Source organism: Heptranchias perlo, chromosome 41 (assembly GCF_035084215.1).
Source record: "Heptranchias perlo isolate sHepPer1 chromosome 41, sHepPer1.hap1, whole genome shotgun sequence".
Classification (NCBI taxonomy): domain Eukaryota; kingdom Metazoa; phylum Chordata; class Chondrichthyes; order Hexanchiformes; family Hexanchidae; genus Heptranchias; species Heptranchias perlo.
This window is the reverse complement of record NC_090365.1, coordinates 16,227,198-16,254,958: the sequence shown is the minus strand read 5'-3', so window position 1 is coordinate 16,254,958 and position 27,761 is coordinate 16,227,198. Positions and strand designations below refer to the sequence as shown.

At 46.1% G+C, this 27,761-nt stretch overlaps 1 protein-coding gene across 1 annotated transcript in view; it reads left to right on the top strand.

Annotated features, from left to right (window-relative positions):
• LOC137306094 (spectrin beta chain, non-erythrocytic 1-like) overlaps window positions 1-27,761 on the top strand; it is a 321,761-nt gene that overhangs the window by 289,756 nt on the left and 4,244 nt on the right. The window contains exons 31-35 of the mRNA XM_067975159.1: window positions 1,422-1,861; window positions 7,709-7,766; window positions 13,585-13,871; window positions 24,262-24,435; window positions 24,863-24,905. Coding sequence (XP_067831260.1) covers window positions 1,422-1,861; window positions 7,709-7,766; window positions 13,585-13,871; window positions 24,262-24,435; window positions 24,863-24,905 — 1,002 coding nt within the window. The remainder of the gene's footprint in view (window positions 1-1,421; window positions 1,862-7,708; window positions 7,767-13,584; window positions 13,872-24,261; window positions 24,436-24,862; window positions 24,906-27,761) is intronic.

The following is a 27,761-nucleotide window of genomic DNA, read 5'->3' as shown; positions in this document are numbered from 1 at the left end:
ATTTAAATGTGAGATAGATAGCTTTTTGGCAACCAAAGGTATTAAGGGATTATGGGCCAAAGGCAGGTATATGGAGTTAGATCACAGATCAGCCATGATCTTATCAAATGGCGGAGCAGGCACGAGGGGCTGAATGGCTTACTCCTGTTCCTATGTTCCTATGTGTTCGCCCATTCCACCAGCCAGTCTATGTCCTCTTGAAGTCTATTATTATCCCCTTCACTGTTTACTACACTTCTAAGTAATGTATCATCTACGCAATTGAAATTGTACCCTCTACACCCAAGTCCAAGTCATTAATATATATCAAAAAAAAAGTACCGACCCCTGGGGAACACCACAGTATACCCTCCTCCAAAAAACAACCGTTCACCACTCCTCTTTGTTTCCTGTCACTTAGCCAATTTCGTTTCCAAAGGTTCCCCATGGACTTCAATTTTGCTGACAAGCCTATTATGCGGCACTTTATCAAACGCCTTTTGGAAGTCCATATACACAACATCAACCGCATTGCCCTCATCGACCCTCTCTGTTACCTCATTAAAAAACTCAATCAAGTTAGCTAAACACGATTTGCCTTTAACAAATCTGTGCTGGCTTTCTTTTGTTAACCCACACTTGTCCAAGTGACTGCTAATTTTGTCCCAAATTATTGTTTCTAAAAGCTTCCCCACCATCAAAGTTAAACTGACTGGCCTATAGTTGCTGGGTTTATCCTTACACCCTTTTTTGAACAAGGATGTAACATTTGCAATTCTCCAGTCCTCTGGCACCACCCCCGTATCTACAGATGTTTGGAAGATTATGGCCAGTACCTCCGCAATTTCCACCCTTACTTCTCTAAGCAACCTAGGATGCATCCCATCCGGACCGGGTGACTTATCTACTTTAAGTGCAGCCAGCCTTTCTAGAACTTCCTCTTTGTCAATTTTTAGTCTATCCAGTATCTCAACTGCCTCCTCTTTTACTGTGACTTTGGCAGTATCTTCTTCCTTGGTAAAGACAGGTGCAAAGTACTCATTTAGTACCTCGACCATCCCCTCTGCCTCCAGTAGATCTCTTTTCTGGTCCCTAATCGGCCCCACCCCTCCTCTTACTACCCGTTTACTGTTTACATGCCTATAGAAAACGTTTGGATTCCCTTTTATGTTGGCCTCCAGTCTATTCTCATAATCTCTCTTTGCCCCTCTTATTTCCTTTTTCACTTTTCCTTTACACTTTCTATATTCAGCCTGGTTCTCACTTATATAGTTTCCTTTTTTTAACCTGCAATTGATTTGAAGCCAATGGGCCATTCGATGGCTGGGTTTGATTTGTGCCCCTATTTTGCTCCAGATGGTATGTTTGTTGCTCAAAGTCCTGCAGTAGCACGGGAGTGGATGTCCACATTTCTATTGTGATTTTTTTTTTCTTTTCTTTAGCTGGAGAGGATGGAGAATAAGGTTTCTGCCCTGGTACAGCAGCAGCCTGCTACTCCTCTACTGAGCCGCAGAATTCTGTCTGAATCATGGGTGCACCCCCCTGAACATTCAGTGGCAGTTGCAGAAACACGACCTGTTAAACAACAGCCAAAGTACGAAATCGTTGATGGGCTTCAGGAGATGAAACCTGAGAGAGCAGAACTCAAACCAACTAAAAAAGCTGTTCGGCAGGAGAGCTCGGAGCTGGTCACAGCACCATTCGATCTGAACGTCACACCACCACAACCAGTCGTGGTGAGACGTGACCAATCAGAGGGGAAACATGAACGAACACAACCAAAAATCGAGCAGAGTGAAGTGAAGCAGGAACGCTGGAGAGAAAGGCGGGAATCCCAGAGTGAGCAACGGGAGTTGGAGCTGGAGGACGGAGGAGCTGGAGGGTGAGTTATCTTCCTTTGACTTGGAGAACCAGGGACAGAGGTGTAGACTTCCCCAAATGTTTATTGTGTAGAAGAGTCCGCATGTCAGCTCCCATCATACGAAGCTCATTGCAGCAGGGCAACCTGCCATTGTCTCCTTCCCCAATGTGTAAGGCTATGGACATGTTGTAGGGAGATGGGATAATGTACTGTGTATGTTGGGAGATTGTGTTAACATTGAACATCGCTGTCCTTAAAGGTCATAACTCCCTCAATAAGATCACCTCTAAACTGATTTTTTCCAATGTACCTGATGTATCACCATAACTTCCTTGCAGGACAAGTTGAGGAGGCTGTTAAAAATCATACTGGATCCTGGGCTTTATAAATAGAGGCATAGAGTACAAAAGCAAGAAAGTTATGCTTAACCTTTATAAAACACTGGTTAGACCTTAGCTCGAGTATTGTGTCCAGTTCTGGGTACTAGACTTTGGAAAGAATGTTAAGGCCTTAGACAAGAGATTTACTAGAATGATTCCAGGGATGAGGGATTTCAGTTACGTGGAGAGATGGGAGAAGCTGGGATTGTTCTCCTTAGAGCAGAGAAGATTAAGGGGAGATTTAATGGAGGTGTTCAAAATAATGAGGGGTTTTGATAACATCGATAGGGAGAAACTGTTTCCATTGGCAGGAGGGTTGGTAACCAGAATTCACAGATTTAAGGTAATTGGCAAAAGAACCACAGAGGAGAAGAGGAGGAGAATTTGTTTTACGCAGCGAGTTGTTATGATCTGGAATGCTCTGCCTGAAAGGGCGGTGGAAGCAGATTCAATAGTAACTTTCAAAAGGGAATTGGATAAATACTTGAAAAGGAGAAATTTGTAGGGCTCTGGGGAAAGAGCAGGGGGGAGTGGGACTAATTGGATAGCTCTTTCAACGAATCATAGAATCATAGAAGGCTAGCACAGAAGGAGGTCATTCGGCCTATGCAAGAACAATCCAGCCACTCCCCCGCCCTATCCCCATAGCCCTGCAAATTTTTTCCTTTCAAGTACTTATCCAATTCCCTTTTGAAGGCCATGATTGAATCTGCCTCCACCACCCCCTCAGGCAGTGCATTCCAGATCATAACCACTCGCTGCGTTAAAAAGTTTTACCTCATGTCACCTTTGGTTTTTTTTGCCAATCACCTTAAATCTGTGTCCTCTGGTTCTTGACCCTTCCGCCAATGGGAACAGTTTCTCTCTATCTACTCTGTCGAGACCCTTCATGATTTTAAATACCTCGATCAAATCTCCTCTCAACCTTCTCTGTTCCAAGGAGAACAACCCCAGCTTCTCCAGTCTATCCACGTAACTGAAGTCCCTCATCCCTGGAATCATTCTAGTTAATCTTTTCTGCACCCTCTCTAAGGCCTTCACATCTTTCCTAAAGTGCAGTGCCCAGAACTGGACACAATACTCCAGTTGTGGTCGAACCAGTGTTTTATAAAGGTTCATCATGACTTCCTTACATTTGTACTCCATGCCTCTATTTATAAAGCCCAGGATCCCATCTGCTTTTTTAACCACTTTCTCAACCTGCCCTGCCACCTTCAGCGATTTGTGTACATATACCCCCAGATCCCTCTGTTCCTGCACCCCTTTTAGAATTGTGCCCTCTAGTTTATATTACCTCTCCTCATTCTTCCTACCGAAATGTATCACTTCACATTTCTCTGCGTTAAATTTCATCTGCCACGTTTCTGCCCATTTCACCAGCCAGTCTATATCCACTTCCAAGTTTTGTGTCATCTACAAATTTTGAAATTGTGCCCTGTACACCCAAGGCCAGGTCATTAATATATACCAAGAAAAGCAGTGGTCCAAGTATCGACCCCTGGGGAACACCACTGTACACCTCCCTCCAGTCTGAAAATAACCGTTCACCACTACTCTCTGCTTCCTGTTACTTCGCCAAGAGCCAGCACAGGCACGATGAGCCAAATGTCTTCTTTCTGCGCTTATTATTCTATCATTCTATGATACCTATCCCTTGTACTCCCTCCTGTGGTCTGGTCCCAGAATGTGGGTTGAAGCAGTGCTTTATGGCCTCCTTCTATGCCGCACCTTTCCATGATTCTATACAGCACTGGGACTTGTTCTCCACCCGTCCAACTATTCACTCCGAGATCCTTTTTACCTTTTTCATTGTGATGACGTTTTAAGGATGTTTTCAATATTGAGCAGAAATGTTGAGGTAATTCTGCCATTTTGTAAATCTTTGATGCGATCGCACTTACAACACTGTGTACAGTTCTGGTCACCATAGTCCAAAAAGGATATTGCAGCAATTGAAATGATACAGGAGAGAGCAACTGTAATGATTGTGGGGATGGAGGGATTGGATAATGAGCAGCGATTATATAAATTGGGCATGTTCTGACTGGAGAAGAGAAGGTTGGGAGCTGATCCTGATTGTTCTTTTTCGGATTCCACCTTGTCCAGAACAGTAGAGCCAGAGTCCAACGAGCCATTCCTATCTTTTCCCCTACCCCTCAGTCCCTTTTACTGCGTCATCTCCCCATTTATTTCGTACTTAACCAGGTTTATGACTTTCTTTCTCTTTACTTTAAAACAACATCTCGCACTTTTTGACCCCCTATCCCAGCCTATCCCACTCTCTGTGCGCTGAGCTCCGTCTCGCCTAGTATTTCTGACCAAAGGGTCCACTACAGGGTCTATACAGAGCTGGGGATTGGACAGATGGATGGGGTCAGGGCAATGGGCACAGTGCAGGGTCTGTGAGGGGCTGTAATCCAGGTAGTGGGGTTCAGACCGGGTGACTTTTCTACTTTGAGTGCTGCCAATCTTATAAGTACCTCCTTTATCCATTTTTATCCTATCCAATATCGCTACCTCCTCCTTTACTGCTACAATGGCAGCATCCTCTCCTCTAGTGAAGACTGATGCGAAGTATTCATTTAGTACCTCAGCCATGCCCACTGCCTCCACAAGAATATCTCCTTTTATGTCCCTATTCGGCCCCACCCTTCCTTTGATTACCCTTTTATTATTCATATGTTTATAAAAGACTTTTGGATTCCATTTTATGTTAGCCGCTAATAAGAACATAAGAACATAAGAAATTGGAGCAGGAGTAGGCCAATCGGCCCCTCGAGCCTGCTCCGCCATTCAATAAGATCATGGCTGATCTGATCCCAACCACAAATCTAAAGAACACAAGAAGTCGGAGCAGGACCCGGCCACATAGCCCCTGGGCCCTCTCCGCCACCCACAGGGCATTGACCGATCCGAACTCAGCTTCATGTCCAATTTCCTGCCCGCTCCCCATACCCCCTAATTCCCTTTACTTCTAGGAAACTGTCTATTTCTGTTTTAAATTTATCTAATGATGTAGCTTCCACAGCTTCCTGGGGCAGCAAATTCCACAGACCTACCACCCTCTGAGTGAAGAAGTTTCTCCTCATCTCAGTTTTGAAAGAGCAGCCCCTTATTCTAAGATTATGCCCCCTAGTTCTAGTTTCACCCATCTTTGGGAACATCCTTACCGCATCCACCCGATCAAGACCCTTCACAATCTTATATGTTTCAATAAGATCGCCTCTCATTCTTCTGAACTCCAATGAGTAGAGTCCCAATCTACTCAACCTCTCCTCATATGTCCGCCCCCGTAATCTATTCTCATACGCTGTCTTTGCCCCTCTTATTCCCTTTTTTAGATTTCCCCTGTACTTTCTGTATTTAGCTTTGTTTGCAACTGTATTATGAACTTTACATTTATCGTAATCCTCCTTTTTCTGTTTCATTTTAATCTCTATATCTTTAGTAATCCAGGGAGCTCGAGCTTTGGATGCCCTTCCTTTCCCAGTCGTGTGATGTGTCTACTCTGTACCAGAACCATCTCCTGCTTGAAGACCTTGGTGTCCCTTTATACATTGACTCACTCTCACAGACCCCTGTAAATACTGGCACAGTCTGGGGATTGCCTGAATGTGTACACTCGCTGGTACCACCTGGAAACACTGACTCACTCTCACAGACCCCTTTAAATACTGACACAGTCTGGGGACTCCCTAAATTTCTACAGACCTGAACACCCCTTTAAATATTGCTTCAATCTCACAGGCCCTGTAAATACTTAAACAGTCTGGGAACAGTCTAAATGCCTACAATCCTCGGTACCTCTTTATGTATTGACTCGCTCTTGGGTACGTCCTGAATTTGTACAGTCCTTGATACCCCTGTAAATATTGACACACTCTCATAGACCAATGTATATACTGACACAGACTGGGGTTGGAGGTATTCCCAGGAGCTTACAGCAGTCTAACTTGATCGAACAAGAATGGGGAGCAGACCAGGAGGGATGGCAGAGGTGGGAGGCAGCGAGTGACATGGAGGGAACAAGGACATCAAAGGCTGGTGCAAGGAGAGTTGTAAACAGGCCGATACTCAGGGAGGCAGAGGGCCAGCGAAGGGAGAATCGAGATCTTGTGAATGATGTCCCTCAGTCCTCGGCCTTCCGCTGCTCCTGTCCTCGCTGTGTTAGTGAAGTGTTAGCTCTGTGCTGCTCATCATTCATTCCCACCTGAACAATTACTGGGCATTAAATGTGAGGTACGTTCAGTAACGTTATTAAAATGGAACGCATTTCTATCCTTTTATCAAGAGTTTCAGCATCAAATCAGCTGGATTTTCGTCGTGACCCTTGTTAATCTCACATTGCAGCTAGTGAGACAAATCTGACAACACACGTGCAGAACGCAGTAACAGCGAGAGAGGGTGGAGAGGGAGAGGGTGAGGGTAGAGAGGAAGAGGTTAGAGGAAGAGGTTAGAGGGAGAGGGTAGAGAAAGAGGGTAGAGAGTAAGAGGTTAGAGGGAGAGGGTAGAGAGTAAGGTTAGAGGGAGAGGGTAGAGAGGGAGAGGGTAGAGAGGGAGAGGGTAGAGAGGGAGAGGGTAGAGAGGGAGAGGGGAGAGAGGGAGAGGGGAGAGGGTGAGGGTAGAGAGTAAGAGGTTAGAGGGTGAGGGTAGAGAGTAAGAGGTTAGAGGGAGAGGGGAGAGAGTAAGAGGTTAGAGGGAGAGGGGAGAGAGTAAGAGGTTAGAGGGAGAGGGTAGAGAGTAAGAGATTAGAGGGAGAGGGGAGAGAGTAAGAGGTTAGAGGGAGAGGGGAGAGAGTAAGAGGTTAGAGGGTGAGGGTAGAGAGTAAGAGATTAGAGGGAGAGGGTAGAGAGTAAGAGGTTAGAGGGTGAGGGGAGAGAGTAAGAGGTTAGAGGGAGAGGGGAGAGAGTAAGAGGTTAGAGGGTGAGGGGAGAGAGTAAGAGGTTAGAGGGAGAGGGGAGAGAGTAAGAGGTTAGAGGGAGAGGGGAGAGAGTAAGAGGTTAGAGGGAGAGGGTAGAGAGTAAGAGGTTAGAGGGTGAGGGGAGAGAGTAAGAGGTTAGAGGGAGAGGGGAGAGAGTAAGAGGTTAGAGGGAGAGGGGAGAGAGTAAGAGGTTAGAGGGTGAGGGGAGAGAGTAAGAGATTAGAGGGTGAGGGGAGAGAGTAAGAGGTTAGAGGGTGAGGGGAGAGAGTAAGAGGTTAGAGGGTGAGGGGAGAGAGTAAGAGATTAGAGGGCAGCCTGACGGCCCTCAGCACGGCTTCAGTTATGGAGCAATGAGCTGTGATTCGAGGATTGTTCTCTCAATTAGAACAAATGTTAAAAATGTGAGAGAACGGAGGAGACAAAAAATAAACCAGCTTGGAAACGCCAAATATTTGTAAGCACGATCCCCGACTTGTAGCCAGTGTGGTCTTCGCTGACTGTGTGAGGACCAGTAACGTAATTCTGAAGATTTTGCGGTTTGACTGTTATCGTCCTGTTTTCCTGTAGGGACAGGAGAACGACTCTCGCTGATATTGTCGAGCAGCTTCAGGAGAAGGAGGCCCAGGTGAGTGAGATCAGTTGTAGAGATGGTGAAACAGTGAGACACGACACTGGGCAGAATGTGTTGAAATGTTGAACCACACAGCGTTGCTGACCCTTCCTCTGTTCCCGTGTTCCATGGGGCTGGGCAGGCAGTCTTTCACCAAAGACTCTTGGTTGGAGTTTCAGGCAGACTGAGTCGGGGCAGGTCTGTGCTGATATCATTCTCCAGTCCCATACTTTCCATTACATGCCACACTTTCATTGGCCAATATTATTCCAAAAAAACAAGATGCAGAACTAATGCAGGGAGACATTAATGATTCTGACTGGAAGTATTGCCGAGAGGAGGCACTGGTGACAGGATACCATTGGAAGGGGTTTGATAACTAAGCCTAATGACTTTGACATCACTTGACCGGATGTCCGAGACCGGCCTAAAGTGATCAGGGAATAAATTTCCAGAGACGGACATTGTAACTTGAGCTGCTAAAGGGAACTGGGTACAAAATCCACGAGTTGCTGAGAGTCATCACCTGGGACTCAATAATAGAGGTCATCCCTCCAGATTGGAAATAAAGGCAGGAAAAGAGACCTCGTTGAATAAAGACCACAGCCCCATTAGTCTTACCTATGATATAACCCAAAATCTATGATACAGTGTAACATATAACTTACGATATAGTGTTACCTACGATAAAGTAGGGGCACAGATAGGATGGATACTAAGGAGCTTTTTCCCTTTGTTGAGGTTTCTATAACAAGGGGACATAGATTCAAGGTAAAAGGCGGGAGGTTTAGAGGGGATTTGAGAAAGAACTTTTTCACCCAGAGGGTGGTTGGAGTCTGGAACTCACTGCCTGAAAGGGTTGTGGAGGCAGGAACCCTCACAACATTCAAGAAGCATTTGGATGAGCACTTGAAATGCCATAGCATACAAGGCTACAGACCAAATGCTGGAATATGGGATTAGAGTAGACTGGGCTTGATGGCCGGCGCGGACACGATGGGCCGAAGGGCCTTTATCCGTGCTGTATAACTCTATGACTCTATGACTCTAAAGTGTATACTACAGGCCACTAATTAGTGGGATGAACAAATTTGCAGGGAAATTACAGAGATGTGCAAGAACCATAGATTAGTAATAATGGGGGACTTCAATTATCCTAATATAGACTGGGATAGTAATAGTGTAAAGGGGAGAGAGGGGGAAGAATTTATGAAGTGTGTTCAGGAGAACTTGTTCAGGTGAAGCAGAAAAAGGGGGCGTATGACAGATGTCAGGTTGATAACACAAATGTGAATCAGGCTGAATATAGAAAGCTCAGAGGGGAAGTGAAAAAGGAAATAAGAGGGGCAAAGAGAGAGTACGAGAATAGACTGGCGGCCAACATAAAAGGGAATCCAAAAGTCTTCTACAGGTATGTAAACAGTAAACGGGTAGTAAGAGGAGGGGTGGGGCTGATTAGGGACCAAAATGGAGACCTACTCATGGAGGCAGAGGGGATGGCTAAATTACTAAATGAGTAATTTGCATCTGTCTTTACCAAGGAAGAAGATGCTGCCAGAGTCTCAGCAAAAGAGGAGGTAGTTGAGATACTGGATGGGTTAAAAATTGATAAAGAGGAGATACTGGAAAGGCTAGTTGTACTTCAAGTAGATAAGTCACCCGGTCCGGATGGGATGCATCCTCGGTTGCTGAGGGAAGTAAGGGTGGAAATTGCGGAGGTACTGGCCATAATCTTCCAAACATCTGTAGATACGGGGGTGGTGCCAGAGGACTGGAGAATTGCAAATGTTACACACCCTTGTTCAAAAAAGGGTGTAAGGATAAACCCAGCAACTACAGGCCAGTCAGTTTAACCTCAGTGGTGGGGGAACTTTTAGAAACAATAATCTGGGACAAAATTAACAGTTACTTGGACAAGTGTAGATTAATTAAGGAAAGCCAGCACGGACTTGTTAAAGGCAAATCGTGTTTAACAAACCTGATTGAGTTTTTTGATGAGGTAACAGAGAGGGTTTATGAGGGCAATGCGGTTGATGTGGTGTATATGGACTTGGATAAAGTGCCACATAATAGACTTGTCAGCAAAGTTGAAGCCCATGAAATAAAAAGGGCAGTGGCAGCATGGATACGAAATTGACTAAGTAACAGGAAACCGAGTCGTGGTGAACGGTTGTTTTTCGGACTGGAGGGAGGTGTACAGTGGTGTTCCCCAGGGGTCGGTGCTGGGACCACTGCTTTTCTTGATATATATTAATGGCTTGGACTTGGGTGTACAGGGCACAATTTCAAAATTTGCAGATGACACAAAACTTGGAAGTGTAGTAAACAGTGAGGAGGATAGTGATAGACTTCAAGAGGATATAGACAGGCTGGTGGAATGGGCGGACACGTGGCAAATAAAATTTAATGCAGAGAAGTTCGAAGTGATACATTTTGGCAGGAAGAACAAGGAGAGGCAATATAAACTAAATGGTACAATTCTAAAGGGGGTGCAGGCACAGAAAGACCTATGGGTAAATGTGCACAAATCGTTGAAGGTGACAGGGCAGTCTGAGAAAGTGATTAAAAAAGCATACGGGATCCTGGGTTTTATAAATAGAGGCATAGAGTACAAACGCAAGGAAGTTATGATGAACCTTTATAAAACACTGGTTCGACCACAACTGGAGTATTGTGTCCAATTCTGGGCACCGCACATGTGAAGGCCTTAGAGAGGGTTCAAAAATGATTTACTAGAATGATTCCAGGGATGAGGGACTTTAGTTATGTGGATAGACTGGAGAAGCTGGGGTTGTTCTCCTTGGAACAGAGAAGGTTGAGAGAAGATTTGATCGAGGTATTCAAAATCATGGGGGGTCCAGACAGAGTAGATAGAGAGAAACTGTTCCCATTGGTAGAAGGATCGAGAACCAGAGGACATAGATTTAAGGTGATTGGCAAAAGAACCAAAGGTGACATGAGGAAAAACTTTATTACACAGCGAGTGGTTAGGATCTGGAATGCACTGCCCGAGGGAGGGGTGGAGGCAGATTCAATCATGGCTTTCAAAAGGGAACTGGATAAGTACTTAAAGGGAAAAAGTTTGCAGGGCTACGGGGATAGGGCGGGGGAGTGGGACTAGCTGGATTGCTCTTGCATTGAGCCGGCACGGGCTCGACGGGCCGAATCCTTCTGTGCTGTAACCTTTCTATGATTCTATGCTTCTTTGTTATAGTGTTACCTATGATATTGAGTAACCTATAATGTATGCTGTCGTGTAATGTGTGCTATAGTATGATATCAATAACCTGTGATATAGGGATCAGTGATGGGGAGATGTACTGAGTGTAGTGTCCCAGATTATCCCCCACAATGTTTGAGCCCCCTGACAGTTGGAATTAATTTTGTTTTGGCCTAAACACAAGTTCACTTCACAAATCCGAACTCGTTGCCTCTCACTGGCTCTGAGGTCAAGAATAAAGATTGTGAGCAATGCAAGTGTCTCGCTGGGTCCGGTCGCTGGGTCCGGTGTCTCACTGGGTCCAGTGTCTCGCTGGGTCCGGTGTCTCGCTGGGTCCGGTCGCTGGGTCCGGTGTCTCGCTGGGTCCGGTCGCTGGGTCCGGTCGCTGGGTCCGGTGTCTCACTGGGTCCAGTGTCTCGCTGGGTCCGGTGTCTCGCTGGGTCCGGTCGCTGGGTCCGGTGTCTCGCTGGGTCCGGTCGCTGGGTCCGGTGTCTCGCTGGGTCCGGTGTCTCACTGGGTCCAGTGTCTCGCTGGGTCCGGTGTCTCGCTGGGTCCGGTCGCTGGGTCCGGTGTCTCGCTGGGTCCGGTCGCTGGGTCCGGTGTCTCGCTGGGTCCGGTGTCTCACTGGGTCCAGTGTCTCGCTGGGTCCGGTGTCTCGCTGGGTCCGGTGTCTCGCTGGGTCCGGTCGCTGGGTCCGGTGTCTCGCTGGGTCCGGTGTCTCGCTGGGTCCGGTCGCTGGGTCCGGTCGCTGGGTCCGGTGTCTCGCTGGGTCCGGTCGCTGGGTCCGGTCGCTGGGTCCGGTGTCTCGCTGGGTCCGGTGTCTCGCTGGGTCCGGTGTTTGTGACGATTGAGTCAGGCTGGGATTGAATCATAGAATCATAGAAGAATCATAGAAGTTACAACATGGAAACAGGCCCTTCGGCCCATCATGTCCATGTCGCCCAGTTTATACCACTAAGCTAGTCCCAATTGCCTGCACTTGGCCCATATCCCTCTATACCCATCTTACCCATGTAACTGTCCAAATGCTTTTAAAAGACAAAATTGTACCCGCCTCTACTACTGCCTCTGGCAGCTCGTTCCAGACACTCACCACCCTTTGAGTGAAAAAATTGCCCCTCTGGACCCTTTTGTATCTCTCCCCTCTTACCCTAAATCTATGTCCCCTCGTTATAGACTCCCCTTCCTTTGGGAAAAGACTTTGACTATCTACCTTATCTATGCCCCTCATTATTTTATAGACTTCTATAAGATCACCCCTTAACCTCCTACTCTCCAGGGAAAAAAGTCTCAGTCTTTCCAACCTCTCCCTGTAAGTCAAACCATCAAGTCCTGGTAGCATCCTAGTAAATCTTGTCTGCACTCTTTCTAGTTTAATAATATCCTTTCTATAATAGGGTGACCAGAACTGTACACAGTATTCCAAGTGTGGCCTTACTAATGTCTTGTACAACTTCAACAAGACATCCCAACTCCTGCATTCAATGTTCTGACCAATGAAACCAAGCATGCTGAATGCCTTCTTCACCACCCTATCCACCTGTGACTCCACTTTCAAGGAGCTATGAACCTGTACTCCTAGATCTCTTTGATCTATAACTCTCCCCAACGCCCTACCATTAACGGAGTAGGTCCTGGCCCGATTCGATCTACCAAAATGCATCACCTCACATTTATCTAAATTAAACTCCATCTGCCATTCATCGGCCCACTGGCCCAATTTATCAAGGTTCCGCTGCAATCCTAGATAACCTTCTTCGCTGTCCACAATGCCACCAATCTTGGTGTCATCTGCAAACTTACTAACCATGCCTCCTAAATTCTCATCCAAATCATTAATATAAATAACAAATAACAGCGGACCCAGCACCGATCCCTGAGGCACACCGCTGGTCACAGGCCTCCAGTTTGAAAAACAACCCTCTACAACCACCCTCTGTCTTCTGCCGTCAATCCAATTTTGTATCAATTGGCTACCTCACCTTGGATCCCGTGAGATTTAACCTTATGTAACAACCTACCATGCGGGATCTCGAATTAGTTCTGAACCTGTTTGTAAGTCCACACTCTGTAGCTAGTTGTCCAGTTCTCTGATATAAGTTTCCATTCAAGAACATTTTTTAGAGTAAGTGGATGATCCTTGGAGGACAGAGGTAATGGGCTAAATTTTGCTGTCAAAATAACGGTGAGGCTAATGGCGCTCGCTGTTATTTATGCATAAAGGGCGCAGCAAATTCAGGCGAGGAGCAGATGCGTGGTTAAAAGGGGATATCCAAAAGTTGCTGTCCGAGATGTGTCACTGCGCCGTTAGCTTCGCAAAAACAGCATCTCGCCGTCTGACTCATCACTGAAATGCATTCAGTGTCGTGAAGTTGGTGTATTTGCTCAGTAAATACAGACTAAACCCGCCACAGATATTTAGGTGTAGTAATTAGTAGTTAATTACTGCCAATCATCCTCTCTGGCACCAGAAATGGTCTATTACAAGTGTGGAGTCTCATTCCTTCGATTCTTGAATTTTTCGGGGAGATAATAAAAGTCTGGCCCAATCAAGTGGTTTTGATGTTCTGGACACGTGACTGGTGAAAACTGAGCCTCTCCCTTTCCCCACAGGGGCGTGACTCATCTCTGTCTATTGGGCTACCAAATGGAGTTGAGAAACTACCAGAAAGGACCCCACGACCAGACAGACCAAGAGCGAGAGACAGACCGAAACCGAGGAGGAGACCGCGACCAAAGGATCCGAATCAACCGGCAGGAGAAACTCGCCGATCCCGCTCAGCGCCTTCACCGCAGAACAGCGCCGCAGCACCAGCGCCGATAACACACACGGCGGAAAAGGAGGGTATCCTCGCCCGCAAACACGAACTGGAAGCTCCAAATAAAAAATCATCCAGCAGGTACTGTCATTATAGCACACTCTGTCATCCTGGTTACTGTCATTACAGCACAGTCTGTAATCCTGGTTACTGTCATTACAGCACAGTCTGTAATCCTGGTTACTGTCATTACAGCACAGTCTGTAATCCTGGTTACTGTCAGTGTAGCACAGTGTGTAATCCTGGTTACTGTCAGTGTAGCACAGTGTGTAATCCTGGTTACTGTCAGTGTAGCACAGTGTGTAATCCTGGTTACTGTCAGTGCAGCACAGTGTGTAATCCTGGTTACTGTCAGTGTAGCACAGTGTGTAATCCTGGTTACTGTCAGTGTAGCACAGTGTGTAATCCTGGTTACTGTCAGTGTAGCACAGTGTGTAATCCTGGTTACTGTCAGTGTAGCGCAGTCTGTAATCCTGGTTACTGTCCGTGTAGCGCAGTCTATAATCCTGGTTACTGTCAGTGTAGCACAGTCTGTAATCCTGGTTACTGTCAGTGTAGCACAGTGTGTAATCCTGGTTACTGTCAGTGTAGCACAGTGTGTAATCCTGGTTACTGTCAGTGTAGCACAGTGTGTAATCCTGGTTACTGTCAGTGTAGCACAGTGTGTAATCCTGGTTACTGTCAGTGTAGCACAGTCTGTAATCCTGGTTACTGCCAGTGTAGCACAGTCTGTAATCCTGGTTATGGCCGGTTTAGCACACTCTGTAATCCTGGTTACTGTCAGTGTAGCACAGTCTGTAATCCTGGTTACTGTCAGTGTAGCACAGTCTGTAATCCTGGTTACTGTCATTACAGCACAGTCTGTAATCCTGGTTACTGTCATTACAGCACAGTCTGTAATCCTGGTTACTGTCAGTGTAGCACAGTGTGTAATCCTGGTTACTGTCAGTGTAGCACAGTGTGTAATCCTGGTTACTGTCAGTGTAGCACAGTGTGTAATCCTGGTTACTGTCAGTGTAGCACAGTCTGTAATCCTGGTTACTGTCAGTGTGGCACAGTGTGTAATCCTGGTTACTGTCAGTGTGGCACAGTGTGTAATCCTGGTTACTGTCAGTGTAGCACAGTGTGTAATCCTGGTTACTGTCAGTGTAGCACAGTCTATAATCCTGGTTACTATCGGTGTAGCACAGTCTGTAATCCTGGTTACTGCCGGTGTAGCACAGTCTGTAATCCTGGTTATGGCCGGTTTAGCACAGTCTGTAATCCTGGTTATGGCCGGTTTAGCACAGTGTGTAATCCTGGTTACTGTCAGTGTAGCACAGTGTGTAATCCTGGTTACTGTCAGTGTAGCACAGTCTGTAATCCTGGTTGCTGCCAGTGTAGCACAGTCTGTAATCCTGGTTACTGTCCGTGTAGCACAGTGTGTAATCCTGGTTCCTGTCAGTCTAGCACAGTCTGTAATCCTGGTTACTGTCAGTGTAGCACAGTGTGTAATCCTGGTTACTGTCCGTGTAGCACAGTCTATAATCCTGGTTACTGTCCGTGTAGCACAGTCTGTAATCCTGGTTACTGTCAGTGTAGCACAGTCTGTAATCCTGGTTGCTGTCAGTGTAGCACAGTCTGTAATCCTGGTTGCTGTCAGTGTAGCACAGTCTGTAATCCTGGTTACTGTCAGTGTAGCACAGTCTGTAATCCTGGTTACTGTCCGTGTAGCGCAGTCTATAATCCTGGTTACTGTCAGTGTAGCACAGTCTGTAATCCTGGTTGCTGTCAGTGTAGCACAGTCTGTAATCCTGGTTACTGCCGGTGTAGCACTGTCTGTAATCCTGGTTACTGCCGGTTTAGCACAGTCTGTAATCCTGGTTACTGTCAGTGTCGCACAGTCTGTAATCCTGGTTACTGTCCGTGTCGCACAGTCTGTAATCCTGGTTACTGTCAGTGTAGTTCAGTCTATAATCCTGGTTACTGTCCGTGTAGCACAGTTTGTAATCCTGGTTACTGTCAGTGTAGCACAGTCTATAATCCTGGTTACTGTCAGTGTAGCACAGTCTATAATCCTGGTTACTGTCCGTGTAGTTCAGTCTATAATCCTGGTTACTGTCCGTGTAGCACAGTTTGTAATCCTGGTTACTGTCAGTGTAGCACAGTCTATAATCCTGGTTACTGTCAGTGCAGCACAGTCTGTAAAACTGGTTACCGTCAGTGTAACTCAGGATCGAATTGGACGCCAAGGTTTCAAACAGTCTGGAACATTTGCCAGGAAGCGGGATGGAGTTGGTGGCTCGGGAACAGAGTTTGTGGCTTCAGTCTTCCTAATGTTTAACTGGACGAAATTGTGGCTCATCCAATCCTGGCAGTGGAGAGGTCGTGAGGTGAGGTTTGTATCAGAAGCTGACCCCATGTTTGCAGATGATGTCACCGAGGGGCAGCATGGAATTACATTGGCCCAGATTTTGCTGAAAGAACTATCGGCCTGTGAACGACACACACTGTTATTAATGTGCAAAACGGCCAGCAACTTGTAGCAAGGACGAGAGACCCCGTAAATTGCAAATCGCCACAAGTTGCTGAATGATTTGTGCTTTAATAACGGAGTCTCGTCCTTAACCTCCCCATAACTTCCATCAAGTTGCTGCATTTGCACATTAATTGCCCATTAAACTCACCACAGAAAGTTAAATCCAGTATTTATCAGCGTAAATACCCTTTTAATCATGTAATAATTGTTAATGACTACTAATCAACCTCTCTGGCCCAGAAAGTGAATGATTAAAAGTGTGGAGTCTCATTCCTTCAGGTTGTGAATTGTTTTAAGAATGTCAAATTTTATGTTTTTAATTTTTTTCCTTTTCCTTTCTGCCTCTATATTTTTTCTCTCTCTTAATCCAATCTGTCTTTCCCTCTCTTTATTTCTGTTTCTGTCCCTGATTTGACATTGAATTCGCCCTCTCTAATCTGCACTTCCTTCTCAGTCCTTCCGCTGTTTATTTCTCAATCCTTTCAATTCATTGGTTAAGGAGCTTACCCTGTTTGTGCCGTTGTTCACTGAGGTCCCAGATGCCCTGAGCCCCTCACTGCACCGTTATTAGCTCACACACCCAGCAACCTGAATGTGTACAAAGAAGTCAAACTAACGGAGAACGCCGCTGGACGCCCCACCAGCAGAACCTGGGCCATTGAATTACAGCACAGAAACAGGCCATTCATCCCAACTGGGTTTATACTCCACACAAGCTTCATCTCACCCTATCAGCATAACCTCCTACTCCTCTCTCCCTCATGTCTTTTTCTAGCTTCCCCTTAAATGCATCTGTGCTATTTGCCTCAACCATTCCCTGTAGTACCAAGTTCCACATTCTCACCACTTTCTGGGTAAAGAAGTTTCTCCTGAATTCCTGAGTGAATGTATTAGTGACTATCTTATATTTATGTCCCCTAGTTTTGGTCTTCCCACAAGTGGAAATGTCTCCGTGTCTACCCTATCAAACCTTTTCATATTTTAAAGACCTCTGTCAGGTCACCCCTCAGCTTTCTCTTTTCCAGAGACCTGTGCAGTCTTTCCTGATAGTTATCGCCTCTCAGTTCTGGTATCATGCTTGTAAATCTTTTATTCACCTTCTCCAGTGCCTCGAGATCCTTCTTGTGACCAGAACTGTCCACAGTATTCTAAGTTTGGTCTAACCAAGGTTTACCATAACTTCCCTGTTTTTGAATTCTTTTCCTCCTGAAGTGTGAACCCCAGTGCTTTATTTGCATTTTTTATACAGAGCCTTTCACCACCTCAGGACGTCCCAAAGTGCATTACAGCCAATGAAGTACTTTTTGAAGTGTAAACACTGTTGTAATATAGGAAACGCGGCAGCCAATTTGCGCACAGCAAGGTCCCACAAACAGCAATGAGATAAATGACCAGATAATTTGTTTCAAGCGGGGGATTCAATAGTTAGGGGAACGGGCAGGCGTTTCTGCAGCTGCAGATGTGAGTCCAGGATGGTGTTGCCTCCCTGGTGCCAGAGTCAACGATGTCACTGAGCGGCTGCAGAACATTCTGAAGGGGGTGGGTGAGCAGCCAGAGGTCATGGACCATATCGGTACCAATGTCATAGGTAGAAAGAGGGATGAGGTCCTGTAGGAAGATTTTAGGGAGTTAGGAAACAGATAATTAAGCAGGACCTCAAAGGTAGTAATCTCTGGAGTACTCCAGTGCCACATGCTAGGGAGTATAGAAATAGGAGGATAGAGCAGATCAATGCGTGGCTGGAGAGATGGTGCAGGAGGGAAGGCTTTCGATTCCTGGGGCATTGGGACCAGTTCTGGGGGAGGTGGGACCTGTACAGGCCGAACGGGTTGCACCTCAACAGAGCTGGGACCAATGTCCTCGCGGGGAGGTTCACTAGTGCTGTGGAGGAGAGTTTAAAAGAATCATAGACCTTTATGGTCGAATACAAAAGCAGGGATGTAATGATGGAACTGTATAAAACGCTGGTAAGGCCACAGCTGGAGTATTGTGCGCAGTTCTGGTCACCACATTACAGGAAGGACGTAATTGCTCTGGAGAGAGTGCCGAGAAGATTTACAAGAATGTTGCCAGGGCTTGAAAATTGCAGCTACGAGGAGAGATTGGATAGGCTGGGGTTGTTTTCCTTGGAGCAGAGGAGGCTGAGGGGAGACTTGATTGAGGTGTACAAAATTATGAGGGACCCAGATAGAGTACACAGGAAGTACCTGTTTCCCCTAGCGGAGAGTTCAAGAACTGGAGGACATGGATTTAAGCTGATTGGTGAAGGATTAGAGGGGACATGAGGAAAATCTTTTTTACCCAGAGAGTGGTGGGTGTATGGAATTCGCTGCCCGAATTGGTGGTAGAGGCAAGGACCCTCAACTCTTTTAAAAAGTACCTGGACCTGCACCTAAAGTGCTGTAAGCTGCAGGGCTACGGACTGGGTGCTGGAAGGTGGGATTGGAATGGGCACCTGGTTGTTCTTCGAGCCGGTGCAGACACGATGGGCCGAATGGCCCCCTTCTGTGCTGTATCTTTTCTATGGTTCTATGGTCCCTAATCGGCCCCACCCCTCCTCTTACTACCCATTTACTGTTTACATGCCAGTAGAAGACTTTTAGATTCCCTTTTATGTTGGCCGCCAGACTATTCTCAAAATCTCTCTTTGCCCCTCATTTCCTTTTTCACTTCCCCTCCGAACTTTCCGTATTCTGCCTGGTTCTCACTTGTGTTATCAACCTGACATCTGTCACAGGCCCCTTTTTTCTGTTTCATCTTACTCACTATCTCTTTTGTCATCCAGTGAGCTCTGGCTTTAATTGCCCTACCTTTCTGCCTCGTGGGAATGTGCCTAGACTGTACCCGAATCATCTCCTCCTTAAAGGCCGCCCACTGTTCAATTACAGTTTTGCCTGCCAATCTTTGATTCCAATTTACCCGGGCCAGATCCGTTCTCATCCCATTTAAATTGGCCCTCCTCCAATTGAGTATTTTTATTTAGAGTGGTCCGTGTCCTTTTCCATAGCTATTCTAAACCTTATGATACCATGATCGCTGTTCCCTAAATGCTCCCCCGCACTGACACTTGCTCCACTTGGCCCGCCTCATTCCCTCGAACCAAGTCCAGCAATGCCTCCTTCCTCGTTGAGCTGGAAACGTACTGGTTAAGAAAGTTATCCTGAACACATTTCAAAAATTCCTGCACTCCCGCTGCCTCTGCTCCCAGGTACCCTGTTCCCCCGTTATCAGCTTGCGCTTCCAGTAACTTTTTTGGAAAAGTTTTTAAAACCTAAACTGCACGAACAAGCCTAACCAATGCTCGATGCCCCATGCCAGCATAATCTGGGCCAAAATCACGCAAAAATTTGGTGCAGTGTCATTTGGGTTAAATTTGATTTTGTATGGTACTGTAAATTGGACGATTTACACCTCTCCCCATTTTTACTTCCACTGAAGGATCAGGTAACTGTCCCCATTTAAAGGGCCGGGTAAGGGTCCCATATTTAAAGGACCAGGTACCTGTCCCTGTATTTAAAGGGCCGGGTAACTGTCCCGCATTTAAAGGGGCAGGTAAGGGTACCATATTTAAAAGACTGGGTAAATGTCCCGTATTTGAAGGAGCCGGTAATTGTCTGTATTTAACTGTCTTGTATTTAAAAGGGCCAGGTAACTGTCCCGTATATGAAGGGCTGGGTAATTCCTTGTATTTAATAATTTAAAGGGCTGGATACTGCTCCTATACTTAAAGGGCTGTGTAAATGTTCCATATTTAAAGGGCAGGGTAACTCTCAGCTACATTTAAAGGGACGGATAACTACCCCCCGTATTTAAAGGACATGGTAACTATGCCTGTGTAATTCCTGTATTTAAAGGGGCGGATAACTGCCTGTGTTTAAATAGCCAGTCAACTGTCCCGTATTTAAAAGGCCCGATTACTGCCTGTATTTAAATAGCTGGGATAACGGTCCCATATTTAAAGGGCCGGGTAACTGTCGTTGTATTTAAAGGGCCGGGTAACTGTCGTTGTATTTAAAGGGCCGGGTAACTGTCGTTGTATTTAAAGGGCCGGGTAACTGTCGTTGTATTTAAAGGGCCAAGTTCCTGTCCCCTATTTAAGGGCTGGGCAACTGTCCCATATTTAAAGGGCCAGGTAACTGCCCATATATGAAGGGCCAGGTAACTACCGTATTTAAAGGCTGTGTAACTGCCCGTATTTTAAGGGCCAGGTAACTCCTGTATTTAAAAGACCGGGTAACTGCCCCCATATTTTAAGGGCCAGGTAACTGCCCGTATTTAAAGGACATGGTAACTGCCTGTATTTAAATGGCCGTCAAATTCTTTGCATTTAAAGAGCCGGACAACTGTCCAGTATTTCAAGGGCTGGATAACTGACCCTATTTACAGGCCGGGTAACTCCCTTTATTTAAAGGACCAGGTAATGGCCTACATTTAATGGGTGGGGTTACTGTACCCGCATTTAACAGCCGGGTAACAGTCCTTATTTAAAGGGCAGGGTAACTCTCAGCTACATTTAAAGGTACGGGTAACTACCCCCCGTAGTCAAAGGACGTGGTAACTATGTCTGTGTAATTCCTGTATTTAAAGGGGCGGATAACTGCCTGTATTTAAATGGCCGGTCAACCATTCAGTATTTAAAGGACCTGGAAACTTCCTTTTAGTTAAAGGACCGGGTAACTGTCCCGTATTTAAAGGGCCAGGTAACTGCCTGAATTTAAATGGTCGGATAACTGTGCCTATTTAAAGGACCTGGTTACTACCTGTATTTAAAGGGCCGTGTAATTGCCGTATTTAAAGGGACGGCTAATTGCCTGTCTTTAAATAGCCAGGTAACTGTCTGTCCCATACTTTAAGGGCAGTGTAATGGCTCCTGTATTTAAAGGACTTGGAAATGGTCCTGTATTTAAAGGGCTGGGTAACTGACCCCCTATTTAAAGGACTGGGTAATTGTCCCGTATTTAAAGGGCCGTGTAACTGCCTGTGTATTTAAAGGGCCGTGTAACTGCCCCCCCTATTTTAAAGACTGGGTAACTGCCCCCCTATTTAAAGGGCCGGATAACTGCCCCCATGTTTAAATGGCCAGGTAACAGTCTTCACCTAAAAGCAAAATAACTGCCCACTAGTGGGAAGATGTTTATAGACGAGGAGTTTGGAAAACTCTTTCTACCATTCAATCTCCCAGTGCATGTGGACAGCGAGTTGCTGGTGTGGGGTTTGAGAGCAGAGTATAATTCGATCGGTGTGTTCAAACATAAATCAAGCCCCATTTTAAAATCATACCTTCGGTCCATAGTTTTTCTTATAATATTTGATTTTATCATATTGTTTACAGCCAAACAACAAAGCTCATGACAATTTGAGGAGCAGAGGATCAGAGTTGGTTCAAGTAACAGAAGTTCATCTCAATACAGCCTGAGGAGCTGGGAGACACAAAACTGAAGCTCGTCAGCACCAATGCTGGCTGGAGGCTGTAATTACAGTGTGACAAGTTTACATAGGCAGTTTCCATTATAAATGTGGACATTAGAATTTATGATGGGAAACAGTTAACTGACATGTCACTGTTCCCTCTCTTCAATCTTTACAGTGAACCGAATTATGTTTTGGTCACTGTTTCTCACCTTCCACTATCGCTGCCTTACCTACTTTCTCAGCTTCCTTTCCTAGAACTAGATCCAGCATGGCCTCGTTCTCTGTTGAACTGAAACGTACTGAACTGGAAAGCAGTCCTGGATATGGTGAAAACCCCTCCCCTTCTTTTACATGTACATTACTGTTAATCTAATTTGGATAATTAAATTCACCCACGATTATGGACCTATTATTTTTCTCCAAGTTGTCTCTCCTTTCTCCTGTTTGACAGGGCTGTAATATACAGTACAGTAACTTCCTGCTGCTTGGCTTCAAACAAACTGATTCCGCCTTGGCCCCACCCTGTGTTCTGCTCATGTCATGGATTCTTTCATCAAAACTGCCACCCTTCCTCCCAATGGTCTGACTCCACCCTCCTACCCAGAATTGTCGGACTCCCAGTCCTACCCTATGCCTTTGCTAGTGCTATTTTATCAATGCCCTCATAACAATTCATGCCTCTAGCTCACCGATTTTACTCATACTTTGTGCATTTACGTACATACAGCTCAAACCTCCCTCTGTTTGGCAATAATCTTCATTTTAATCTCTCCTGCTCCTGACCTGTTATTTCTCATTTTTCTTTCCCTTTTATCTTTCTTACTCTCGTTAGCCCTTTGCTTTCCTTTTTATCCCTTCTCTCCCCTTTCATGGTAATTTTAACCCTCTCCCACAGCACTCATTGCACTCCCAGTGTGTTTGTGTACATAAGGTGTACATTTGCATGTATCTGTGTTTGTGTGTAAGTGCATATTTCTTGTTCCTTTACATGTGTATACGTGGATGTTTGTCTAAATGTATGTATATGTGAGAGTATGTATGTTTGTGTAAGTGTTTGTGTATGTGCCTTTGTATCTGTGTGTATTTTAGCATGTGTGCATTTTTGTATATGTGTGTAGTTTGTGTGTATACGTATGTGTAATATCTGTGAGTGCATTGGTGCAGATTAAATGTTTGTGTTGGTATCACCATGATGTTTGTGTGTATGTATATTTAAGTGTGTATATGCATGAGTGTAGGTTTTCATGTGTATATTTGTGTTCATCTATTTGTGTGTTTTTGTGTGTGTATATATGTCAATATGTATATATGTTTGTGTATATGGCAGTCTGTGTGTGTATCTGTACCTCTATGTATGTTTCTAAATGGGTAAGCACGTGTATTTGTGTTTATGTCCGTGTATCTTGATATTGATGTATGTTTGTCTCTGTATGTTTTGATGCATATTTGTGTGCATATATAAGTGTGAATATTTGTTACGAATGTGTTACGAATTTTGGGTCTGCCTAGATATTCTCTCGGGTTTAGCATCACTAGTCTCTCCCATAAGCGGACCCCACATCCCTTACGATCAGGAGTTTATCTAGCCATACGATAACGTGACTCAGGGTCGTAACACTGAAACCCTTTTCTTATCGTACCTTGATGTTGTAATCTCACTGTGAATTTCTCTAATCTTCGGAAAGGCAGACTGATTAGCATGGGGCGAAATGTCATTCAACAGATTGATGTATTGTACAATACTTAGAGTAATTCTCGCCTCACTTTGAATTAATTTCAGAATCATTCCTCAGAACAAAGAATGTAATAAAACACCTCACATGCCAAACTATTCACCTTTCTGATCAGCCCTGTCTTTGGTCCTGATGTGGCGTGTTTCTGTTCTTTGTTCCTTGCTGGACAGGAAATCAGCAGCTCAATCAACGGCAGTATATTTTTGTCTGGGGGTTGGCCAGCGGGTCTGCCAATTAAGCAGCTGCTACCTCCTGGGTGGAGGGTCTGTCGAAGCCACCTACTGTTCTCAAACAAATCGGACCCTTCCAACACAAGGAGTCTGGATGGCCCGCAAACAAGACTAAACAACCTTCATTGTCCCAAGCTGGAGTGGTGTGCGAGAAGTAACATACTAGTTTATCTGACTCAAATAAATATCTCCCCGCACTGCTGTTCAGAGAATTTAACCCCTTGAGAGCGAAATTTAACTTAAAAGTAGCATTTTAAAATAAATCAATCTGTGGTGAAACAATCAGAAATCCTAAAACATGACATTTCTATGCATCTTGATGTGTATGAATTTTGTGTGTATTTATATGTTTCTATATATATATGTGTGTTAGTGTGCATGATTGGGCAATATATTTTTGTGTGCATGTTTGCATGTGCATATAGTTCTATGTGTGTTTGTGCACATGTATGTATCTATCCTCTAAGTGACTGAACATTTCATAGGTTTATTCCGTTCCAGTACTCCCTGACTGCACCGTGTCTCAGTGTCACTCTCTGCGGGCAATTTAAGTAACTATCCCTTCTGTTGCTGTTCAGGTCCTGGGTTAATGTGTACTGCGTGGTGAGTAAAGGAGATCTGGGGTTTTATAAAGATGCCAAGAGTCAAAAAGCAGAAGTGACCTATAATGGAGAGCCACTCATCACCCTGAGTGAATCCACCTGTGAAATCGCCAGCAATTATAAAAAGAAGAAGTTTGTATTTAAAATCAGGTGAGTGTGTCAGGAAGATACGATTCGGATTAAAGATATGTTTGAGACAGGTTTACGTGACTGCGCCTTATGTTAAAACAAAACTGAGCCGGAGAAAAGGTTAATTCAGCAACTCTCCTGTTCCTCACGACTGCTATAACTTGAACGAGCGAGTGCCGTCCAGCCGCTCAGTCACAGTCACCAGGAGCTGAAATGTTTTTCTATTTGCACATTCAAAATGTTGGAATTTAACACATTTCTTACGTCAGAAAGATAAATATTTCCCACCCATTAATTGTGTAACGACTAAAATAATCAGTTTTAGGAATCGCCAGTCGATTTATGCAGATAACAGGGCAGAATGCTGAGATTTTGAAGAAACAGTTTTATTCTATATTTGCTGTGAACCATTTCTTCTCCATTTAATATTTTGCTTTATTTGCGACAGGACGAGTGATGGGAATGAGTACCTGTTCCAGGCCAAGGACGAGGTGAGCCTCACAGTCTGACCGTCAGGGATAGGGGTCAAAACAGCAACCGAACAGTGAAAATCACACTGCTTAAAATACTGTGAAAAACATCAGAACACCAAGCACCTGATAGGAGAGGGATCGGTGCTGAGTGGCCCGGGATTGGTTACTGTGGTGAGGGAGAGGAGACCCGGGATTGGATACTGTGGTGAGGGAGAGGAGCCCGGGATTGGTTACTGTGGTGAGGGAGAGGAGACCTGGGATTGGTTACTGTGGTGAGGGAGAGGAGCCCGGGATTGGTTACTGTGGTGAGGGAGAGGAGACCCGGGATTGGATACTGTGGTGAGGGAGAGGAGCCCGGGATTGGTTACTGTGGTGAGGGAGAGGAGCCCAGGATTGGTTACTGTGGTGAGGGAGAGGAGCCCGGGATTGGTTACTGTGGTGAGGGAGAGGAGCCCGGGATTGGTTACTGTGGGGAGGGAGAGGAGCCCGGGATTGGTTACTGTGGTGAGGGAGAGGAGCCCGGGATTGGTTACTGTGGTGAGGGAGAGGAGCCCGGGATTGGTTACTGTGGCGAGGGAGAGGAGCCCGGGATTGGTTACTGTGGGGAGGGAGAGGAGCCCGGGATTGGTTACTGTGGTGAGAGAGAGGAGCCCGGGATTGGTTACTGTGGTGAGGGTGATTCGCGAATGCCTGAAACAGACAGAGTGTTTATTGAGTTGTTTGACTCGTTCGCTGTGAGATCAGTGAGACCCTGATGCCGTGTTAGGCCTGCGGTGAGTGGACCGTGTGATCTGCTCTCTCCACCCATGGACAACCTGCGGTCCAGACCAAACTCCAGGGAGAGCAGGGGTACTCCTCCAAGATACACAAAACAATCTGAGCTGCTGCCGTATGGTTGTCCCACCACCTTGAGAATGGACCCCCTCTGATTTACCTGTGACTGCCCAGAGACTGGCCAGACTGCCCACAGCCCAATGGCCCTGTGTTAATGGGGCTCAGCCCTCAATACGACCGGGATTCCATTGACACTGTTGGCCCAAGCACGGCAGGGAAGGAAAATCTACGCCTGTGTCTAATTGAAGTTTTGTGAGACTGTATTTCACACCCGGAACATTGAGTTGTTCTCTCAACACTCGAACTGCCTGACCTGCCCAGGCTCTCCAGTGATTTCTGTTTTTGTTTCAGATTTCCAGCATCTGCAGCATTTTGCTTTGTTGGGTTTCTTACAGGAACTTAACAGCATTGCATGGTGCAGCTTCACCAATCAATAGTGCATAGAACGATCCCAGTGATTCACCTCAACCAGGAAGCCTCCTGCTCACCCCTTCTCCCGCAGGGCTAACACAGGCCCAGGGATACGAGCTCCAGTCTACAGCAGGCTGGCTTCACCGCTTTGACCAACAAATTGATTGCACAATTCCACAGGTCAACAGCTTTAATGCTGATCGGCACCTGTTCCCACACAATCTCCACACTCGCTGAGGGAAATGGGCTTCATCACACCCATAACCCAAGCCCCCCTCCTCCCCCCCGCACTCTTATAGCCATCATGGTGTCACAGGCCTAGGCCTTGGCCGACCTCCATCACAGGGCCCACTTTATACGCCGCAGCTACTTCATATGACCTACGCAGATTTACATCTTTAACAAGCAGAGCATACAGCACAGCCTCCGGGCACCAGGGGTCACCTTGTTGGCTAAAATGGGATTTTTTAAAAATTCGTTCATGGGATGTGGGCGTCGCTGGCGAGGCCGGCATTTATTGCCCATCCCTAATTGCCCTTGAGAAGGTGGTGGTGAGCCGCCTTCTTGAACCGCTGCAGACCTTGTGGTGACGGTTCTCCCACAGTGCTGTTAGGAAGGGAGTTCCAGGATTTTGACCCAGCGACGATGAAGGAACGGCCGATATATTTCCAAGTCGGGATGGTGTGTGACTTGGAGGGGAACATGCAGGTGGTGTTGTTCCCATGTGCCTGCTACCCGTGTCCTTCTGGATGGTAGGGGTTGCGGGTTTGGGAGGTGCTGTCGAAGAAGCCTTGGCGAGTTGCTGAAGTGCATCCTGTGGATGGTACACACTGCAGCCACGGTGCGCCAGTGATGAAGGGAGTGAATGTTTAGGGTGGTGGATAGGGTGCCAATCAAGCAGGCTGCTTTGTCCTGGATGGTGTCGAGCTTCTTGAGTGTTGTTGGAGCTGCACTCATCCAGGCAAGTGGAGAGTATTCCATCACACTCCTGACTTGTGCCTTGTAGATGGTGGAAAGGCTTTGGGGAGTCAGGAGGTGAGTCACTCGCCGCAGAATACCCATTCTCTGACCTGCTCTTGTAGCCACAGTATTTATGTGGCTGGTCCAGTTAAGTTTCTGGTCAATGGTGACCCCCAGGATGTTGATGGTTGGGGTTTCGGCGATGAATGCTGAAACCCCAACCATCAACCGTTGAATGTTGTTGGCGCCAATGTTACTTGCCACTTACCAGCCCAAGCCTGAATGTTGTCCAGGTCTTGCTGCATGCGGGCACGGACTGCTTCATTATCTGAGGAGTTGCGAATGGAACTGAACACTGTGCAGTCATCAGCGAACATCCCCATTTCTGACCTTATAATGGAGGGTAGGTCATTGATGAAGCAGCTGAAGATGGTTGGGCCTAGGACACTGCCCTGAGGAACTCCTGCAGCAATGTCCTGGGGCTGAGATGATTGGCCTCCAACAACCACTACCATCTTCCTTTGTGCTAGGTATGACTCCAGCCACTGGAGAGTTTTCCCCCTGATGCCCATTGACTTCAATTTTACTGGGGCTCCTTGGTGCCACACTCGGTCAAATGCTGCCTGATGTCAAGGGCAGTCACTCTCACTTCACCTCTGGAATTCAGCT